General features: G+C 35.3%; 1 protein-coding gene across 2 annotated transcripts in view; it reads right to left on the bottom strand.

Moving 5' to 3' along the window:
- Positions 1-21,659, bottom strand: part of LOC110057519 (uncharacterized) — a 29,974-nt gene extending 8,315 nt beyond the window's left edge. Inside the window, exons 1-10 of one of the 2 annotated variants that reach the window (XM_089278022.1) lie at positions 21,518-21,659; positions 21,184-21,290; positions 20,834-20,928; positions 20,570-20,678; positions 18,092-18,187; positions 17,038-17,092; positions 12,140-12,188; positions 9,371-9,418; positions 1,880-1,970; positions 726-791 (exon numbers count right to left, since the gene is read on the bottom strand). In XM_089278022.1, the coding sequence (XP_089134148.1) occupies positions 726-791; positions 1,880-1,970; positions 9,371-9,418; positions 12,140-12,188; positions 17,038-17,092; positions 18,092-18,187; positions 20,570-20,678; positions 20,834-20,928; positions 21,184-21,290; positions 21,518-21,539 (738 nt within the window). In that variant the 5' untranslated portion in view covers positions 21,540-21,659. Of the gene's footprint in view, positions 1-725; positions 792-1,879; positions 1,971-9,370; positions 9,419-12,139; positions 12,189-17,037; positions 17,093-17,227; positions 17,261-18,091; positions 18,188-20,569; positions 20,679-20,833; positions 20,929-21,183; positions 21,291-21,517 lie in introns of those variants that run through there. The other variant, XM_089278023.1, reaches the window with a different exon arrangement.
- Between the last annotated feature and the right edge of the window lie 216 nt (positions 21,660-21,875).

The following is a 21,875-nucleotide window of genomic DNA, read 5'->3' as shown; positions in this document are numbered from 1 at the left end:
CACTCCTTCCATCAAACACAACAGCACAAAAGACCAGTCAAATAGTTCCACAGTAGTATGGAGTGTAGTGCAACAAATATCAGCCACACTTGTACTTCTGTTTCTCTTCCTCTATAGCGGCCCGTGTGCACATGTGTTCTATTTCCCTTGCTTAGCACAAAGTGAAGGAAATAGCAGAGGTCTGTACTCCAGCTACTCCTCTAACAAAAACTCATATTTTTTTAGTTGTGTACCCATTCATTTTTCTCAGAGTCACAGTCAAGGCTCAATTTACACTACCAATTACTTACAAAAGCACAGTACAATATTATTATGTACATGAACGCTTTTTCCTAAAGGAGGTCCTTAAACACTCAAACCTGATGAACATGTTTCTAGGATGTTTATTGTATTTTGCCAAATTAGAGGTTAGATTTTTCCAGAATTATTTAATAGGCAGCAGGGGAAATGTTTAAGTATCATTCCATTAAATATGGCCTTTTGCACACATTTCGAGCCAATTTATAGGAAGTAAGAGCCTTGCTTCATTGAAAGAAAGTTTGAACAAATTACGAAAAACCCAAGAGCCTCAAAATACACTACTTTGTGACCTCCAGTGATAAAAATGTGACAGATTATGGTTTCAAAAACATCCCTGAAATAATTGAAGCACGTTTTACTGTAAACAAGACTTGAAGACCCCTGGAAGCCGTAAGCAGTGTGAATTAGCATATCTACATGCATACCTTCTGATGTGCCTTTGAGGATCTTTCCTTCTTTAAGGTCTCCAATTCCTTTTCTTTCTCATCTTCCTACAATAGGTGCATATAATTCAAAATGACTTAAACACTGGAGTTTCTTTAGCATGAAAAGGTACTAGTGAATTACCCCTTGGCATTTATTCACCAGTACCCTTCATGGAGAGAGAGACTTTTCGTGTTTACCGTACCCAAATTTGCAATTAGCCAATCAGAAGCTGTGTCTATTGTCCTGATATTCTACGATATCAAGTCACTGGCCTGATATGGCCAGTAACACTTGTAATAAACACTTTTGTAAATCTTTGTCTAAGTTGTTGGATATTAAGCTTATTCCATATTAATGGTATAATATAAATATAGATGTGGCCCGCCTTGATTAGCCTAGACTACATGTGGGTTCATCTGGTATTATATTTAAGTTTCTTACTTAATTATTTTTAATAATAAAGTGTAGAATTGTAAGACAACTAATTAACCTGAAATTCATGGCTGTAAATTACTGAAAAAGGAATAAAATTTTGTTGTTGTTGTTGTTATGGCTGCAATAACATGCTCATTTGGCCGAATTTGGGTCATGGTAAATACCTAATCGCACCTTTTCAGTGTGCTTCAGCAGCATATCTGGCTCACTTGGTTTCGTCATGGGTATTATTTTGTCTGGACTACATCTCACCAAAATACAAACCATAGCTCAACCAAACACACCTGATAGGCTGCTGAAGCGTAACATGAAGGAATGATTTAAGGTATAAAAATATCTACACAGAACTTGAACCCAGACCACTCTATCTTGAGTCTAACACAACTACCACAAGACAACAAATCATTTGACTTTTTAAAAGTTTGTAAATGTAACTAGAAGCTAGACAGATTGAGCCTAACGTGAAAAGTTAAAACATCAAGAACTTTGGAGTGACAGCAGCAATTTGTTACTGTGAACTTGTAAGGGAGATAAATGCGTAAATAGCTTCATGTATATTTACATTAATAAAACAAAAAAAAAATATCTAAATTTGAAAGAAAGAAGTTAAATTGAGGTTATCCCTTTGTAAAAGAAACTCCCCTAAAAAAAGTTAATGCTATAGAAAAACATTTTAGAAAACGTGGTAGTAAATCTATATTCCATGGCAATGACGTACCTTTACTGTTGGCATTACAGCTGGATAGAGCTCATTCTTCAGGTATTTATACAGCTTCTTCTCATTACTGTTAGTAGACTTCTGAAAATAACTGTCAACAAATAACACACATCAAATGAATACAACTGCAAATAACAAACAAACAAATATGCATCAAACAACACAACCGCAATAACAAAAGTGGATATCCATCAGTACAACTACAAAAAAACAAATGAAAACATCCATCAATAAAACTGCAATAATGAGTCAAGTTAGCACATCAGACAGAAAACAGCTTGAAGAAAACTGCAACATTTTGATCATGCTAGTAATAACTAACAGACGCAGGACTTTGTCATACATGAAAATTTAATTGTCTAGGGGCTTGTTTAGAAGGAAATATGATGACTCTTCTGCCATGCAAGCAGAAGCAGGTTGAGATTCTTAGAAAACCCTTACTACTTAGCATAACCTGGACAATGGCAAAGTATTGTGAAATACTGAAAGTAGCCCACTGCCTGCAATTAATCGAGGTATATTTCTAATATAGATGTAAACAAACATACAAGTGTCATTTTGAGCAATTGAATAAGTAATAGATCGAGGAGAACTAAGAAAACAGAAGACTTTGCTCTGTAATACACAGTAATTTGCCCTCTGAGCATCCCAAAATGGTTACTTAAAAACACAGGCACGCAAGGCATGCAAGAGTTATTTTTTCGGGTGAAGTCTCGGAGATAGGAGCATTCATGGAGCTGTTTACAGTAATGATTTGGTAATTTGACCAGTTTTTTTGGTTGCGATGTACAGCAAGAAAGAAACTGGGAATTTATGATGTACATGCGATGTTACATCGGTCATGGTAAGATAGCTAAATAGTAAGCCATAAAGTGTTTGACTGAACAAACTACAGTAATCTGACATGTCTCCAGATTAATGAAGATACCATCTTGTTTTCTAACTGGCAATTTGATTCTTTCTTTGATACAACCCGCACTGTGATTGGTGTGACACGCGGACATGCATAACTCCCTCACTCACCAATCACATAGCCCTTCCAACCCTCAAGAAGAATGTTTGCTCAAAAATACTCAAGTTAATTAAGAGACTTTTTCGTATTTTACATGAGTCGTAAGTTTACCCTTTTTACACAACACAACTTCACCGAAAATAGAAAGAAAGAGAAAAAAAACCTCTCTGACACGTTGAAAGTCTGATTTAATTAAATTGCCTTTTAACCTCAGTGGTGCCATGCAGTCTTCAAAGAACATTTCAACAGTTTTCATACTTTTTACCTTTAAAAATATTGGACTGAAATGAATGTCATCAAATAGGACTATTAAACTGCTACTGCAGAGACGTAAAAACCGTCCAGAAATGAAAGCTTCTTTTTTGTTTAATATCCTGGAAATAATAGCCGATAACTTGTCAGCTAAAATTGAATTTACTCCCATATAAAAAACAAAAGTGTTAAGTTACCATTTGTTACTAAAGATAGCAAACATCTTGTGGGAAAGAGTGGTGACGATTCGTCAGCTCTAATTGAATTTACTCCCTTGTGAAAAACAAGAGTGTCAAATTACACTTTGTAACTAAAAAATAAAAATATTGTTATACCGGTAGTTGCATGCAACAAGAACAAAACAATTGTTAACCGTACTTACTATTGTAAACGTTAGAACTGTTTCAAATCTAAATAGTGTCGTCTCCTCTCAAACATGTCCTAAGAACTAGAAGCAACAATTTGTGACCTCTAATTGAATTTACTCCTTGTGAAAAACAAAAGTATCAAGTTACCTTTGTAACTAAAAATGAAAATATCCCGTTCCATTTGCATACTACTAACTCACAAACTGTTTCAAACCTCAAGGCTCATCTCGTTCATAACTAAAATCCTCAGCCTAACCCACAGAAAATGTCGAAGTAAACCCAACATATGAATACTTCCTCCTCTTTTATAGAAGAATAAATATGGCCGTTCTAAACTCTATTGGGATCAAATCTTCTCACATACCATTTACCTGTACAACAAGAAATTTGATTGGCTGTTTATAGTAGATCCAATCTGATTGGTGTGACATACATACATACTCTCACTCACTCACTCACTCACTCACTCATCCATTGACCTGTCCATAACATACCCGATGTGCTGACTAAGAGGTATTTTTTTTACAAAAAAATAACTCAACACTAGAATTCAAAATGGCTGCTGCACCGCCAAAAAGGTCCAATATGGGCAAAATTAGCATTACTGTAACTACCACTTATTAATCCAGAGAACACTTCCTACAAGAAGGTGGATTAAATAATTTCATTTTTATTATTATACAGACGTTAACTATTATTGGAGGGAATTTCTGTGACTCAAAAATGTTTGCCATAGACTTATACTTTGAAAGAGATGTTGTTGTGAGGAAAATTTAAGGTGAGTACCAAAAAAAAAAAAAATTTGCAAAAACAATCTAAACATGGACATAATAATAGAAAATGCACAAAAGTTCTGCAGCTGTGTTAATTTCACAGAATTCAGTCATTGCGCTCAGAGCTGGATCTGTACTTGAACAAGATCCGTATTTATGTTGGTTTTGTATTTAGTGTCCTTAACCCTAGAGCAAATACACAATAACCCTGGCTGGGCCTGAATCTAGATGTTCTAATGAATCAATATTAATCTGCAACTGTGTCGCCCACCCTAAATCTAACCCAGTGATAAGTCCCCCAAATTAACCCTCAAACCCCTAAAGGGAACCTCGGCTTAAAAATAGTTTTGTTGTCAAATAATACTTTATGCCTATCTTTAACAATTCCAGTGGTTTTGAATCAACATTTCATTACATGATTCGAATGCAAAGCATTCAATTTTGACCAAAAGTTTCCTGCACGCCGCCATGTTTTCTTCCGAAATGTTTCATGGGAGTTAGTGATGTCACTGCGTTGTCGAAGACTTCCAATATGGCGTCTGCTGAGGATATTTTCAGTGACTCCGAATCAGAGTTCGACGAGGGAGAAAAAAACAGCAGTGATCCAAGTTAAGACGAAAATTCAGGTAGCAGTGACGAGGAAGTTTTCGGACGTCTATTGAACCTGGAGTGGTGCAAATGTTTGAACTGCGCCACAACAACATTGAGCCACCCCAGAGAATGTTTGTGTTGTCAAGAGGTTACTGAGGCATCAGCACTAGCTGACTTTAACAGCGAACCAGTTACCTGTATTAATTACACAACACGATGATTTTAGGGCAGTTTGTTTAAATACAGCAGTGCTTAAGACAAGCCTTATCCACATAAAACATTTGATGCAAGGCATGGATTTGTCTGCTACTGAACTTCCAAATGAGTACGTATATATTTAATTTAAGCTCCCATGTGATTCATTAAGAGTATGTATATATATTCTCATGAAGTGTACCAGTTATTTATGATCCGGGCTACCGTGTCCCATTTCACTTTTATGGTAAGCATAAGCATGGACATAAACGATCACAGTAATAATGCAAAAATTCTTTAGTTGTTTGTAATTTATGTTGTTTGGCATGGCCTTCCCATTATTTTCACGAAAATTTCAACATGAATCTTTCATTCAATTTCTAATCGATGTTAATATTGTCATTACTGTATAATTTGACAAACAGGTTTCCTAGGGTAAAATTCCCCCCTTAGATATGAAATACTGTGAAAATGAAATGATGATAATGATAGGAACTCAAGAACTAAAGTGACTTGTGTCTTAAAAACGACAACAAATATCAACTATTAGATCAACTATTTAACTATTTTAAATAAAAATTGAAATATCCAAATGATTAAATTATGGCATAGCTTGAACATCAGTATATTTGCTTAAAAGTTTCAATTACACCTACACTGATCAGTCTCAGTTAATTTTAACAAGTGCTCAAAATTGTTATCTACATTTGTAGAACATACTGTTGGTTAGCATATACACAGTTTGTTTACTGGGTGCACGGAAAACTGTGAAGAGGGCATAGAAAGATTGTACCAGTTGTGTTGTGAATGAAATCCACAAGACATTTCCATCCACTGATGGAATATACACTGGTTTAAAATATTCAACGATGAACATCATACCAGAGTCTTAAAGGGGTATAATTTATTTAGGACAGGAGAGTCTTTCAGTCTTGAACATCTTCCTCCAAGTATACCAGTTCAAGGGGTTTATTGATTTTATAACAAAATAACAGGGATGACATACTTTTCTCTGAAAGCATAGTAGCAATCTTTTCCAGTGGATTTCAAGTTAATGACAGAAGCAAACTGGTGAAATTTTGAAAATTGCATGCCACTGAAAAATAATCCTGCAGTTAAAGTCAGATTCCCTTCACCCTCGACTCCAGGAATAGAAGGTTGTGTTTGCCAGATAAAGTTACAACCATTTAAACAATTTATGCTGACAGAATATTGTGACCCTTCATTTTCTAACTCCTCAATTTCCTCACTGATCACTGGGGAACCGCATATTGGGCAGAATTTTAATAGTTCCCCAAGATTATCTTCATGGACCAGCAAAAATCTTTTGCTGCCAGAAGTATTGAAGCATTCCTCATACTCATTTAAACTTCATGCTGTACTTGTTTGAGAGCACTGAGATGAGCATTCATAGTCAGGATCATGGTCGATATAAACACCTTCTGTTACTGAGGAGGATGGTGGAGAGAAATTAAGCTCAAAAGAGACTTCTTCAACTGGTGTTTCCTGAAAAGGAGCATTTTGTGAAGCTTCATCATTGCTTCCTTGTTCCTTCACCTTTGAGGAAGACTATTATGAATGCTCACTGGAAATTTCCTGGGCAACATCTAATGGTAACTGCATGCCTTTATTGACCATATTGATCCCACCACTTGGGCTATCAGCTCTATAAGTATCAACCTTTGGATCAGCTGTTTCAGGTGTGCTTCTTAAATTAGTACTGGTTAGTGTGCATGCCAGGTCACAAGAAACAGTTTCACACGAAACATCAGAAGGAGCAGTACCAAAAGAAACATTGTCAGAGGAAATAGTTGTTGAACTTCTGGTTTCAGTACTGGTGCTTTCCTCATGACAAGTCCCATCTTGCAAGTCTACCTTGCTTCTTTTTTGATTAAACACAAGCTCATCTAAAACCTGTCATCCAAAATTGAATTATTTTCATTGGGTATTTTGATAGTACTAGGGATGCGAGGTAACAAAAGAAAAATACACAATGCTTACCTTTGGGAAACTTTTTATAACTTACTGGCAGGAAATAAACAGACAATGAGATAACGCATTAATATAATATTTTTATTTCAGCTTTTATTAAATTACATGATGAAAGAACTTGTTAAGTTCAAACAAAGCAAAGCAAATTTTTTTTCTCACCTCTTGACGCTTCTGTTTGGTCACTCTCGCCACACTGGTGGCACGCAATTTTGGTGCAGGTTTGCGTGCAAAAATCTTTCAACTTTCATTTTGCCCCTACTAACAAGTTATTCCGACAGGTCCATGCTTTCATCAAAACAGCTTGGATCGAAATGATCAGAACACAAATATGGACACTTTGGTAAATTTTCTTTGGGTCGGCCAATGGCAATTACGCATTGCGCAACAATGCGGCATTTCAAGTCTTCACGATACTGGTAGGCTATAATTAGTGTTATATTAGAAATACTACCCTATTGATCTGTAACTTTAAACTGTATACATGCCTAAACACTCCAAACGCAAGTCAAAAACCCGCCATCAGCCCGCCATGTTGAAAGTCAACGCACTGATGTCATAATCTCCCAGCAAACTTTGCGCTGAAAAACATGGCGCCAAGCAGCAAGTTTGAAAGCACCAAATTTGACAAATCTAAGGCCGAGTATTCCAATGAAAAAACAAATCTGTGAGTTTTAGGCACCAAAACGGACTTACACAAAGGTAAATTCACTATTTTGGCCAGAATTGTTTTTAAGCCAAGGTTCCCTTTAAAACCCCTTTCAATAAATTTAAAGGTCTATTATCACAATGTCTCTATATTCCGAGGCAAAAAATAGTACTTTTTCTCTTTTTAGTCTTATCAACAGATACCCCTGCAAACAGGGTCACTTTTTTACTTAACAAGTAACAGTCACGTAACCTTCATACGGGACCACAAGAAGGATTAACAACAAACAAGAAAACAACAGACCTGGGAAACACGATAGCACAGTCACGATACCAATAAATAGTAAACAGACCTTGAAACTCCTCTGAAGAAGTACTATAACATTCAGATAATAAAACCTTGGCTAGTGCTTGTTTAATAAAATGCTCCTTTTGTTAGGGCTAAGGAAGGCTTATTATCAGAGGGAGCTCACACTTATCACCAGAACAATAGCTATTTATTACATTTGGCTTTTTGACAGCGCCGAGCTGCTCCACTTTGGACAACCACTGTCAATGAGAGGACACCACTCCCTAATGCTTATGTACCATTGATTCAAAATCAATAAAATGACAGCACAAGGGCTTATAGCACGAGCAATGACAAACCTTTAACATTGTAGCTGTGAAAAAGGCGGACAGAAGCCACCAAAAATTTAGAACAGACAAGACAGATCAGAATACAAAAACCTTAAAAGTGACTATCAATGATCACAACACTGGGGCTAGTATATTTGGGTTGTGTATGGGATACTGTGTCAGAAAAGTTTTTGATGCATACAAGAATAACACATGGTGAAAACTATCTAAGTTTACACAAAAATAAGACATCCTAACATTCTTCAGTCCTAAATGAGGATAACATAATGTAAATGTGTCTCAACACACTATTACCAAAAATGTAAAACAGAACACATGATTACTCCACAATAGGGGGCTATAATTAGAAGCTTTTTTTTCCTTCTTCAAAAGCGAGAATTATATACATGTAATTTAGGGGGTTATTTTTTGGATGGCTTTTGGGTGCTGGGTGGTGTCATTTCCGGAATTTTACCCTGATTTTTTTAAAAAAAAAATTAAATAAAACACTTATACTGGAACAATTATGAAAGCCAATCCACCTTCGCTTAAATTTTAAAAACTTAATTTTCATTAAACCCTGGTGATTCAAGTCACAGAATTTCACAAGCACAAATTATAGGTAAAAATTGTTTTGTGTTTTATATAACTCTTATATAATCTTTGACTATTCAAAACAATGATGCATATTCTTAACTCTGTGCTGATGACTGAGATCAATTCAAAATCGATGATTGTTAGTCAGGAGCTAGTTCCCATAGGAAAAAATATTCTGCAGTGGTTATTAGAACTTTGTACTAAAAGATTGATCACAAGTTTAAGCCTTGCCTATTGACACACTGAAGATGGCCCACTTGTGTGCATGCATGCATGAATGAATGAGTGAATGAATGGCCACAGTAGTTTTAGATAACATGACTAACACACAGAAAATAATAATATTAATTAGGAGCAGCTAAAACTATTTCAGCCCAAAACGTCCTGTCCTGTTAAGGAAATAAAAGCTCACATATTCTATTTTAAAGGAATAAAGTTAGGTATTTACCTCAGAAGCTTCTCCCAGTCGTCACAGTTTAAACAGACAGTCTCCCAGCTGAAAAATACAATATGCAAAATACCACATCAACTATACAATCAACTCCCAGCAACCATCTTCCTTTACAAAAATTTTTCACAAGCAGGTGAATTCTTCAAAAGAGGAGAGTTCTAGTTTTGATACCCTGAGCTGTTGTTGTGTTTTGAGCATTGAAAAACACAAACAAAAGGTGCAACAGAAGAGAGAAAGAAGAAGCCAAACAGTGCTACAATTACAGTGCTTCATTAAATATGCTTCACATGGCCCCAACATTATACCACCAGCTGGTCTGTATGGCTAATTAACATAACAGCCTCATGGTTTATTTAATTTTCTCTAACTCAGCAAATCATAATAATAGAAATTTAATACACAACTTTCCATATATGGTGGAGCTATTTCCATGTTAGCAAACATTACCTTAGCATGTTTACTTAGCAAAGTGTTAAAATACAATTCATAGTGGTAACTATCATTGTCATACATCTCACTCGTGCCTATGTATGTACACATTTTGACATCAGAATTTCCCTTTAAAATTAATTTTGCCCATGTTTGTTGTCAGAGCTATCTGTCAGATGGCTAAGAAAAGAAAACTTGAGTAGATCAAAATTGCTATGTTTGACATGTTTACATATGTCATATTCCCCCTAATTTAGCCAAACAGCACATTTGTAATTATTATGCACAGCCAGAAAAAAATATAGATATTTATAAATTCATGACTTCAGGCAGATGATAGATTAATACCATGCTGATCAAAGTAAAATATCTAAAAGAAAACCAAAATTTCACAGTGGTATGCCAGATTCATATATATTTTGTGTAGCATGCACTAAATAAAGCAGCAAATTAATATGATTTTGCGAAACACATGCATGTGAACAAATACTAACTATTATTTTCAAAAAACTAACTGATCTGTTTCACAAAGAAATGAATTCGCAGTTGTGCCATTTTACATTATTCCATGCAGTTTATTTCACTTATTTGAAAACATATTTGAAAGAAGTGATCTCAGATAACAGAAAATATGAAGTTGGTAGCCTTGAACACTGGAATAATTTTTCAAATTAACAAGACCCTACAGAGCGGCCTGCTGTGAGTTTCCACGCAGATTTCAGAGTATTCATGCTTGAATTCACTAACAGCTTAATGTAAAACCGGTATTCACAAACAAATATGCAATGCATACATGTGAGTTATTTAATGGGGGGAAATCTTAATAAACAACCTCTTGAAACTAATTACTGGTAGGTTGACTTAATGACATTAAGTGTTCACTGAAACAATATTAAAATGTGATTGATGTCACACACTCATGGTAAGGAAGATTGTAATCACCAAAATACAGCACTGTATATAAAAAGATGGCACTTCTCATCTCATTCCATAGTCATATCAAAAGACAACTGATTAAAACCAGTTTAGAAATTCTTGCAAATGCCAAAACTTCAAAAACGTTTATAAACTGCAGCCATACATGTAGATAAAGCTGTTAAAGTCTGAAAATAATACAGATTAGTATTATTGTTAGTTTTATACTCTAGCTGGGCAGTAATTACACTCTACATGGAACACAATAAACTTATCATTTAAAATCTGGAATCCACTTAGTGTCCAAAGATGATAAAATTGTGATAACAGGGTGGACAGAAAATCAGTTTTTCAGCTAGCACAAACAGAACTGGGATGTACTTGCCTGATGTTCATTTTCATGAGGCAGTAAGAAAAAAAATTACCCACCAGTCAGCACAATTAACCAATTTCTAATTAAAATTAAAATTCAATCTCTAACAACACTTCAATCTGTAATTCAAATTTTTCCAAATTTTAAACCAAAAGAAAAAAACCTAACTTGCCCATCAAGCAAGTGGAGGATGAAATCCACTAGCAAGACACAACTTTCCTTTCTTGGTGGATAACATGATTTGGCCAAATAGCCATGGGGCAAAATGGACGGGTTATTATAATATAATGAATATAATTTATTGTTCAGAGTAATAGACAGTACTGATCTACATTTAAATGTCCTTCAACCTTCAAAGGGTTGTTCAAAGCCCAATTATACTGCCCACGGATTACCGAGAATTATGATTTTATTTTTGTAACTTTTCAGTGAGGTTTTCTGGTAATACTGTATTCCTGTCCATTTTGAGTTTCAATAATCTCAAACTACACAAAACATAAGCAGTGAAAAACACTTTTACATGACAAAAGTTAATACTTCAGTTAACGTTTAATCAAGGGTTAGTGTTAACCGGCTTTCGAAAAACTCAGCCCTGGTGATTGGAGTTAAAAAAATCCTATAGAAAAACAAAACATCAACAAGTATCTGCTAAGTACATGTCGCATTCACCCAGGCTGTGTATTACCTGTATCTGGTGTTGCCCCCAACACTTGCATAGACTTGCTCATCTTCTTAACTGTTTTAGCATTGTACAGTGAAACTCAGAAAACCATGAACACCAGATTGTTATTGTGTAGCAAAGGAAAAGCCAATTAGATGTGAGAAAACTAAACCGCAAACAGAAACAGTAATTTGGTTGGTAGTTTTGAGGCTTGCTCGCATGTCATAAACTTTATTGTGATTAGTCAGTACACAATTGACCAGTCAGAATCAAATAAGGGTGTTCACAGTTTTCTGACTCACACAGTAATTGCTCAGCACGGTCCAAGATTTGAACATTTTGGCTTTCTCACTATGATACCTCAGTGTGTTATTCATCACTTACTCACCCTGTTCGCCGTCCCTTCTTTCCTATGATTTCACGGTAAAGTCTCAAATCTGGTGAGATAAAAGAATTATTGAAACTCCAAAGTTTACAAGCATAACCTTGAGCTCGATTTCTAAACTTGAATTATCTCACAAAAGACAATTTTAAACTTACAAGGAGTGGACAAAAAGTCCCTAAGAAACCTGGTTCTAAAAGTTCAGGGGTTTTCTGAACAAACAAAGAAAAAGTGACAATGAAATAAAAAGCACATATAGAATCTGTCCCATTCTCCACTACTGTTAAAAATCAATTATGGCAGAACAGGGTTTTTTTTCAAGAAAACATTTTATTCTCTTGATTTACTGATGGTGAAATGACGTGCCAAGCACCTTAAAATGTCGATACCTAATCAGAAGGTGCCTCGCTAAAGGTTATTACGTAAAGCACAACAAAACTCGTCTGACATTGCAAATGTTAGCATCTTTGTTTGTGTGCACTTTATCCTTCCTTGTGACATTATTGTGTAACAACAAATTATCTCCCACTGGTTTTCTTCGTGTGAAACCTTTTGTTTTGTCCCAGGTCTCCACAAGATATACTGAGGACAGCAGGAATGGGCTTTGAGTATTTTTCACATAATCATGGTTAATCCCTGACCAAACTGCATAAAATGTCAGATCTAGTAGTGGCTTCTGGCCTCAACTTACAGCCGTCCTTTCTACTCATTCTTTAAGACTAATAAGTTCTCAACAAATTTTCCTTCTTCATTTAGGAAAAATATAGTTGAGAGCACTGTGACCCCAAATGTCTCTTACAACATTCAATGATATTAAATCAGCCATGTTAAATTATTTCAATTTTCCCTGAATCAAAATAGAATTTCCCATGACTTTTTCCTGGCCTTGAAGAATTTTTTGTCTCTGACCATTTCCTGACCGGTGACAACCCTGATGATACTTTAATTTGGAATCTGCTTTAATTTGCACGACCCATAAGATCTCAAGAAAACGCTGCAGGTTCAGAAATTCTTGTTGACTTACGGCAGCTAGATTAAAGAAGTAGATTAAATTATACACATGAAACCATGCACAGGGATCACAATATTATCATTGAAAGCTTATAATGTTGTGATAAATGGTCAAAGATTACACTGTAATGTGTTGCAATTATTAAAAGGTGTTATGTTATTAACATAACAGACTTTGTTATAGTTAAATGCTGCTGACTGGGACACATTGTGCTGACAAGTTAGTACCAATTTAGTCAAGCACGTAACAAAATTATTTGAATACAAATTGAAATTACAAAAGGCAGGAAAGAACAATAAAGAGTCCCAAAAATGTTAATATACAAATCAAACTTTGAGTTCAATTGGAGCTCTCAGCTTGGTTAACACGTTACACTGTGATGCATATTTGTGATGATAATGCTGAAGTGGGAAGAAACTAGGCAGTATATACAAGTTCACTGAATTGACTTTGTATAATCAGGTGGTGTACCTGAAATGCTATTGGTGGGTTTAAATTTTTTTTGCCTGGATGCAACCGTAACTTGTAAGTAGTGATGCTTAAACAACATTTACTCTTATTCCATTGAGAGTGAGTGTTAGTAATTAAGAGATGATCCACTTTTAACAAGAACTTCTCTAGCTTCTACAAACACACTATGAGACAAGTTAGAATACCTGTACATGTCGCAAATGACAAAATTCAAGATAAAAACTTTTTCCATTTTGATCTTAATGCCTCAGCAAAATTCCACATTTAGAATCTTTCAAAACAGAAATATTGCTATAGATTTGCATTTGGTAAGCTCAACAAATGTAAACAATATATGCTTGGCTGGTCACAGAACTGTGGCTGTTATAAATATTCAAACCTCTGGCAGGATTCTAAAAAGGCTTTTTTGTGGCCAGACAAAGAGTGTCAGTTTTGATTCATACTAGTGAAGAGTTCATTTTGTGTTAGTCCTTAAAAGATCTACATTTTAAGACCTAAAACTCCCCAAACCACCCTAAATCCAACCTCAAATATAGTAAATCAAGTTAAGTTTAGATTATGCTAAATTAAAAATATATATATATACTACAAGCGTTGGACAGGATCCATATGGGTCACTGAAAATCTAGCAAACCCCAAAGTGAATAAACCTTAATTTCCAAAGAAGATTTTAAACCTACATTTTAAAGCAGCTGAGACAAAGACTGGAGTGAAAATAATCCCACTGAAAAAGCCATGAGCTTCTTGCCTGAAGACGACTTTTTAAAACATATGCAAAACATGCAAGCCCCATGAAACATTTATTCCTTTCTGTTGTTTGTTCTGACATGTGACTAAGCCTAATTGCATTTTCCTTGTAACCCTACAATGGCTTTTTAATTTGAATCTTGTCAACAGCCTTGGGGAACAATGAGGCTGCTTAGAGCTCATTGGAACACAGCAAAAAACGGAGTGTAAACACTCACTGCTCTCAGGAAACAAGCTCTGTGATTGGATCCTCAACTGGCCTGTCACCTGCTGCACAAAAATGGCTCCATTCATTGGAGCTACAATATCAACAAAGACTATAAAAACACCAAATGTATGCAAATTGGATTTCTTAAATGCATGACAAATTTCCATGACAAAGCTTATTCACAGAATGTTTGGCAGCAGTAAACAATGGCTTGAAAGGCATCTCTAGACAACCAAGCAGAAAATATCAAAAAGAAAGGAATAGAATTTCTTGTTTCTTTCAAAACAGCCAAAATCTGGTGAGCAGTTGGAACTAAGAAAATTCAAGTCTTTGCTGCAATTGCTTGAAGCGACTCTGTTATTAATTATAATAAAATTATATATCCCATATTCAAATTTCACATACAGTATAGCAAAACTGAATGATATTTTTCATTCAGATTTTTCTTAGTTCTTTGATTATTTTTACTCTGAATACAAGGAAAAACAAAGGATATCAAAAACAAGTATAAGAAACAAGTAGTTTTGTCCTTAACAGAACTTTAATTCTATAAGTGTTGTTTGAAAACACACTACTCCAGACATGAAATCTTTTCCTAGTTGACAGTACAGCCACACAGTATTTTGACTATGTCTAAGAAAGGAAAATAAACAAGTTAAATCAAACTGAAGAACTGTGATAACATTAAAAGAAAATATACAACAAACAATTTCCAGTTTAAAACTGTTAAAGTACAAAATAGTGGTGTACATTAAAAAGGTTACATGTACTTTTAGAAATAATTTAAATAAAAGATATATGGAATAAAGTAAAAACTTCTATCAGGAATAGAAATGCCACAGTACAAAATAATACATTTCAAAACAAGTCAAAAACTTGTTGGCATACATCGAGACACTGAATCAACAAAAACAACATATTTGTTTAAACTGGTATAAATAGATTTAGTCTCCTACACTGGAATATCCCTAGAGAAAAATCAATATTATTCTGAAGGGGAATTGCAAGTGTGCTTGTAAAACCACTCAGTCACTCAGAGATAGATTTTTGGTGCGGAATTTTTTTGAGGAATATTGAGCAATGTTAATGCACCAACCAGTTTGGTTTTCCCAAGCCTGGGAATTGTTGAAGAGCAGTCTTTCAACGAAGCATCATCCCGAATTATAAAGTCTAATTCAGTGAAAAATTAGATGCTAGTTTTCATAATTCAGTACCTTTCAATTTTCCATTTACTCGCTAAACAGATGAGAGATGACAGTTCAAACTGAGTGTTATGACACATAACCTTGCCGACAGCAAACTATCAAAATCTAAAATTCTACACCAACTTATACCATTCACATTCTTAACAATATTCTTCTTTCCTCAATAATATACCCATATTAAAAACATGTCAGAATTTACGGTTCACAAGACCATTTCAGAAAAAACCCGAAAACCCTTTGTCCCTGGTAGTGACAAATTATATTATTTACAACACTAAATAGCTGACAGGTCATAAAGGACATTCTAAGATAATACATGCCTCTATAGGCACCAGTTGTAACTGTCAGTGGTAATATTTGATGATTGGGCAGTTTTGATTTAATTAATCTAACATATTGAGCCTGGGCAAAAAGGAAAATAAAACAAAGGAAATTGTTAATTATTGTCCCAACATCAATGTGACCTCTTTTGTTTAATCCACTCTCCTAAGCCTGGGCACCTTGTTAGAATTTTAAATATCAACATTGGCCTAAGCACTGGATGTAGAAAAAACATGCTTATGCCATTGCTTAATCTACAACACAAGAAAAATGGTGTAAAACGTATCTGATCTTAAAATAATTAGTCAGTCTGCACAGTATAGATCACCAAGTATAAACCTGGTATACGGTAGTCTAAACTGAATTATTTTAACCAATTGCATGCATCTACAAACAAAAATATGGATGCAAATCTCTCACCACACTAACTGCACTGTGTCATTTAAAAGACAATTGACACAAAAGCTGCCCCTTGCCTGATCTCACTAAGATAATAGAACCAACAACAAATTCAAAAGACTCAAAAGCTCTGATGTTACACTGCTGTGACAATACCACCTACTAAAAAGAAATCTCTTGGCCACAAATAATGACCACATCATGCTGCCTTAGTAAGTTTCTGAATACTACCCAAATTTACCACTTCAATACATTAATTAACACTGAAGCAGTGTCATGTTGAAGCTTCCATCTAAAAGAAGTGGTCAAATAAATTTTACAGCTCATACAATTCTCCTAGTTCCTTTCACTACCACATGTAACTTCCAAATAAATTTAAATGTCAATCATACAGCATGCCGGACCCTGTAGTAAGAGAAAAACTGCCCAAAACTCAGGAGTACCATCCAAAGTGCAATGCACTGATTAAATTGTGGCATTACCTGATATAAGCAAGTTGTTAACAACAGCAATCACACAATAATTATGGTCATGTACCTACCATCAAAGTACCAATAAATGTTATTGCTGCCATCACGTCCAACAGGCTTCACTCGCTAAAATAAGAATAAAGGCAGGAAAATTAACACAGATCACTGTCAATAAAAGGGATCACCTTTGAATGAGACAGCTACATGTAAAGCCTGATGCTAAATTCTACTTCTGATTAAATTTGCTGGATCATGTCTCACCACATGTGTAATAAACATTCACTTAAGAAATATTTGTTGCATTAGGTTTAATAGACAAGCCAATTAGCAATAAATCATCAAAATTTAACATTTTTTTAAGCACTCTCAATGCAGAATTCAAAGTAAAACACAGTTTCTAGACACATTAGCATTATTATCAGACACAGCAATATTTTAAATTGCCTTTGAATTTTCTAGATTTATCAAAATTTGTCAAAACAAAAGAAATCATTTATCAATCCATCAACCTTGATGACATTCTTGCTGATTTATTCTCCTTCAAAAAAACTTGGAGCAACATTAACATTTAAATTAATGTATTGAAATAAATCAAGTGTATCATTTGTCTAGAACATTGAATTAACAATCAAACTTGGCATCCTCCTTTTCTTACAGGCTGGCATTAACTTTATTTGCAATCTTAAATCATAACAAATACAATGGCAACAGCTTCCAAAGTTTTCTGAAAATAACCCAAAGATTGCTGAAGATCACCCAAACTTGAAGATTATCCAACATTATCAAAAGGTTTGCAAACACTTTTGAAAATCATCAATGGTTTTTGGAAGAGACCAAGGGCAGTGGCCACAGCCCAATAATTGTATAGCCCAAAGCTATTCATAGCCTATTATTCATAGTCTGCACTACTCAGGGTTGCTGTAGTAGACAGCTGATTTTATCAGTTAACTGTTAGCATAAAAGTTGACCCTGATTACAGACTTTACTAAGATGATTCATTACGCTCCTTGATAGCTGTGATTACAAACTTTTTCCTACCTTAAACCCTGCTTAGCATCTACATGTAATTCATATGCACAGACTTCAGGCTTTGAAGGAAAAAATATCCAACCATGGCAAACTTACTGAAGAGTTAGGATTTAAAAAGTCCTTGACAAATTCCTTCAATTCTTCATCTTTGTCTTCAGCCAAATAATCTATCAAATGCTTTAACAGCAATACCTGCAGTAAGCAAACCAATAAAACATATTGAAGGCAATCCAATGAGCACCAAAAGTAAAACTCACCTTATCAACTGAAAATACTGATCAATAGCAAAATTCTGATTGTGAACAAAATACAGAGAGTAGTAGGAAAGAGGCCATTTACAACATACATGTACATGTATGGTTTTCAAAGTTGCCAATGTCATGCAAATATTTTCCTTGTATGCAAACTCTTACCTGTAGAAGGTTCAAGAGAAGTGAACCTCTTGACAAAGTTTCTACATGTATAATACTGAGTTTGCACGCAAGGAAAATATTTGCAGAAAATCTTACATCCTCAAAAAATGGCTGTCACAATGAGTCATTGGGACAGTTGCACGTGTAATATTACATCTTGAAGTAACAGGTTCAAGTAATTTCTAGCACTGCAAATGCTTAATTTTAGTTCTGATAAAATGCTTGAAAAAGAACGGAAAACAATGCGACCCTTGTTGGCATAATGACTAACGTATTGTTTCGCTACACATTTCACTAGTAGGTTTTAGCAATCGAACAGTGTCATGCTTTACACAAAATTCAACGACCAAAATTCTCCGCCATCAGAATCCCCAAAATAATGTCATATTGCCAGTAATATTGTGTCTGGTCTGCACCGTCTACATTTGGGAAAATCTAAAATTTCCACAACAATTTTTAACCCCTTTTAGAAATAAAAAACAAGTTGTTGCTGTGTAGCACTTTGACTGAATTGAATTACTTCATTTTAGTTCAAAATTAAGGTTCTAAATGGTATTTTTTGAGATGTTTCAGGAAAACCCCTTCATCAGTTGCAAATGAAGCATTAAACAAACGTTACCATTCACGTGGCTAAGACGTAGATGCAATCTTAATCCCCTCCCCACCAGAATCAAACACCCTCTCTAACCAGCAACCATAATGATTTTGTTCAAGCCATCATAAACAACTGGGCACTCAGTAATGCTCTTTGTCTGAGGACATATACACGTAACGTATACGTCCATTGCTCCTTTAGTTCGGCCATGAAAAAACATTTCTTAGCATAGTGTTGTGAAAAGGGCTATTCATGTGCTTTGAAATAATTTTTAATTTTTAATAATTAATTATAATTTAAATATAGTTTTTAACTGTGGACTTGTTTTGCAACTAATATTCATACTTTGTACTATTCTAAGTTATTTTATAGTTACTCGTAGAAGTTATCATTATTATTATTATTTATTATTATTAATTACATGTATACATCCCTGATAGGGAAAGGGCTTACATACTTTCATGTACATCATCATAAGAGGGTTGCAGCTGCTTGATTGAAGTGCTCACTTGTTTGAGCTTCAACAAGCCTAAATGTACGTATTTTTAAGTCTTTTGTGAGAAATGGTTGCTTCTGACATGCTGTCATTCAGGAAGCTCACCCATTCCCAAATTTGTGGTTAGTGCTCCCACCCCACCCCTAGTCAGGGTCAGTGCTAGCCTATAATGATGCAATGTGGGTCTTTCAGTACAATTTGTTGCTGCACGGAACTAAATTGAAGCTCAACACTAAAATGTAAAGCTTCCCCACTGCTTCAGCATTACAATAAATCAACGTGGGAATCAGCTTTGAATTCATACAGTCTTAAAGATGTGAGCAACATTGTAAATTGTAAATTCAAACTGTGCGATGAAATGTGATCTAGAAAAAGTGAAGGACAGTTGCAAATAACAAAAAAATGAATATTTCAGATTGAAAAATATGTTCCTCCTTTTCATAGTCTCCACAGTCTACAAATGTACCATCACCAGGTTATATTGTTGAAGTGTACTATGCTTATGATATCAAAACAGTTCAACAGACAATAGTTCCATCAACAATGACAACATTATCATGGCTAGTGGACAACAAAAACTTAACATAACAAAATTAACGAGGAAAAAGGTTACGTTGTCACTTTACATTCACATTAAGGTTTAAAGCTTAGTTTATTTTCCAGGCTAATTTGAGCTCAAACTTATATCCAATTGCAAAGGCTTTAGGATTATCACTTTTGCACTTGACCTTCGTTAAAATGATATGCACTATATCACCGTTAGGTATAAGAGTTCGACATTGAAATTACAGATGAAAATATTTTACCGGGTTCAAAAGAGAAATATGAAAGTGACTCGCACGGTTCGCGTCGAGCGCCATTTTGCATTGAAACCCCACACTCGCTCAATTTGTCGCACTTGTTGAAACTGTGCAAGCGAATTTCTTGTCCTTGTACAATTTGCGAAAATAATTAGTTTAATCTGTTAACAGTATTTAGCCTATCAACCTCAGAACGTTCGAGGCATGACAAACAAAACGCCCACATCGATAGTCATTAATGTGAAAAACCAACTCGGAAAAAAAACTCACCCGATTCTCTGGGCTAAATTCTTCGTAATGTTTTCCTTCCTCGAACGGACACCACTCTGAAGACCTTTTCTCCAGCTCTTCTTTTAAGACTTCCTGCCATGTAGTTGTCCTTCAGGAAAAGTGAATTGCAGCACAATTGAATAAATAGGCCAGTACAACAGAGGGACACAGCTGAGAACGTGAATCGTATCAGCTGAGGTTTTCATTATACGCCATTATAAACGCTTCCGTTATCACAGTAAAACATACAAATACTTCACTCACTTTACATCCCGTTTGGGGAGTAAGATTCGAAGAAGGTCTGAGAATATTCCAAACAGGGTCGAGTTCTGGGGCTCCAAGAAGGCATTCTCTAATTCCTGTTAAGCAAGACAAGCCGTCAACACAATCCAACAGCAGGAATTAGAAATCAACCGTTCAAGATAACGTAAACTCAAGTACAAGCAGCAAACGGACAACTTGTAAATTGGAGCGTGAGTTTAATCAACAACCATGATACAAATCTCGCTAAAAATTCCTACAAAGTCTAAAACTACGAGGAAAAAATGCAAGATTAAGCGAGTTCCATAGGATTTAGTGTTTTCTTTGCAACAAACTATCGTTTTAATGCGCACCTCGGCTGTGAAGCGGACGAAACCAAACTTCCCGTGGAATACCCGCAGGAACTGGGAAACAAAAACAAATTCCCACATCGAGCGCATTCCATTTGCCGACAAAGAACCTAGAAAATTAAAAGAACAAAAATGCTATCACCAATTTCAGTTTTTAATCGAAATCTTCCACAAAATGCTGAAGAATTGAAATCTACAGCGTGTGACAAGTTGAAATTTGAGTTCACGCGATGACAGCCCACAATTAGTCACAACCAGGCACAATCGCGTGATAATTCAGCAAAGCGACGAACAGCTCCAGGACAGGCAAGAAAAGTGCAGAGCCACCAGAAGTTACCTTGTTTGTGACGTCTCCGCATCTTCAACAAGACGCCTCAGGTTTGTAAAAAGTCAGAAAATTTCATGTTAGTTTGCAGGAACTCGAGCACTTCTCACCTTACTCCGCCTCACTTTCGTCCTTCAAAACAAAAACGTCATGTTTGGCCACGTGATAACTTTGTCAATCAAAAGGGCGTTGTTATAGTAACCATTCTTCGAGGGGCGTAAGTAGGTTGGTGCAACGTGGAGGAGTGTGAGTGACCTTTACTGTTTTGCTAAGAAAAAAAATTAACGTTTTGAAAAGACACCAGGAAACACATCAGAATCGATCAAATATTTGTCGTAGAAAGGTTTAAAATTATCCAGCAGCGTAAAGT

The sequence above is a fragment of the Orbicella faveolata genome, unplaced genomic scaffold, assembly GCF_042242905.1.
Source record: "Orbicella faveolata isolate gen_17 unplaced genomic scaffold, um_ofav_v1 contig_46, whole genome shotgun sequence".
NCBI lineage: Eukaryota > Metazoa > Cnidaria > Anthozoa > Scleractinia > Merulinidae > Orbicella > Orbicella faveolata.
This window is presented reverse-complemented; position numbering and strand designations above follow the sequence as displayed.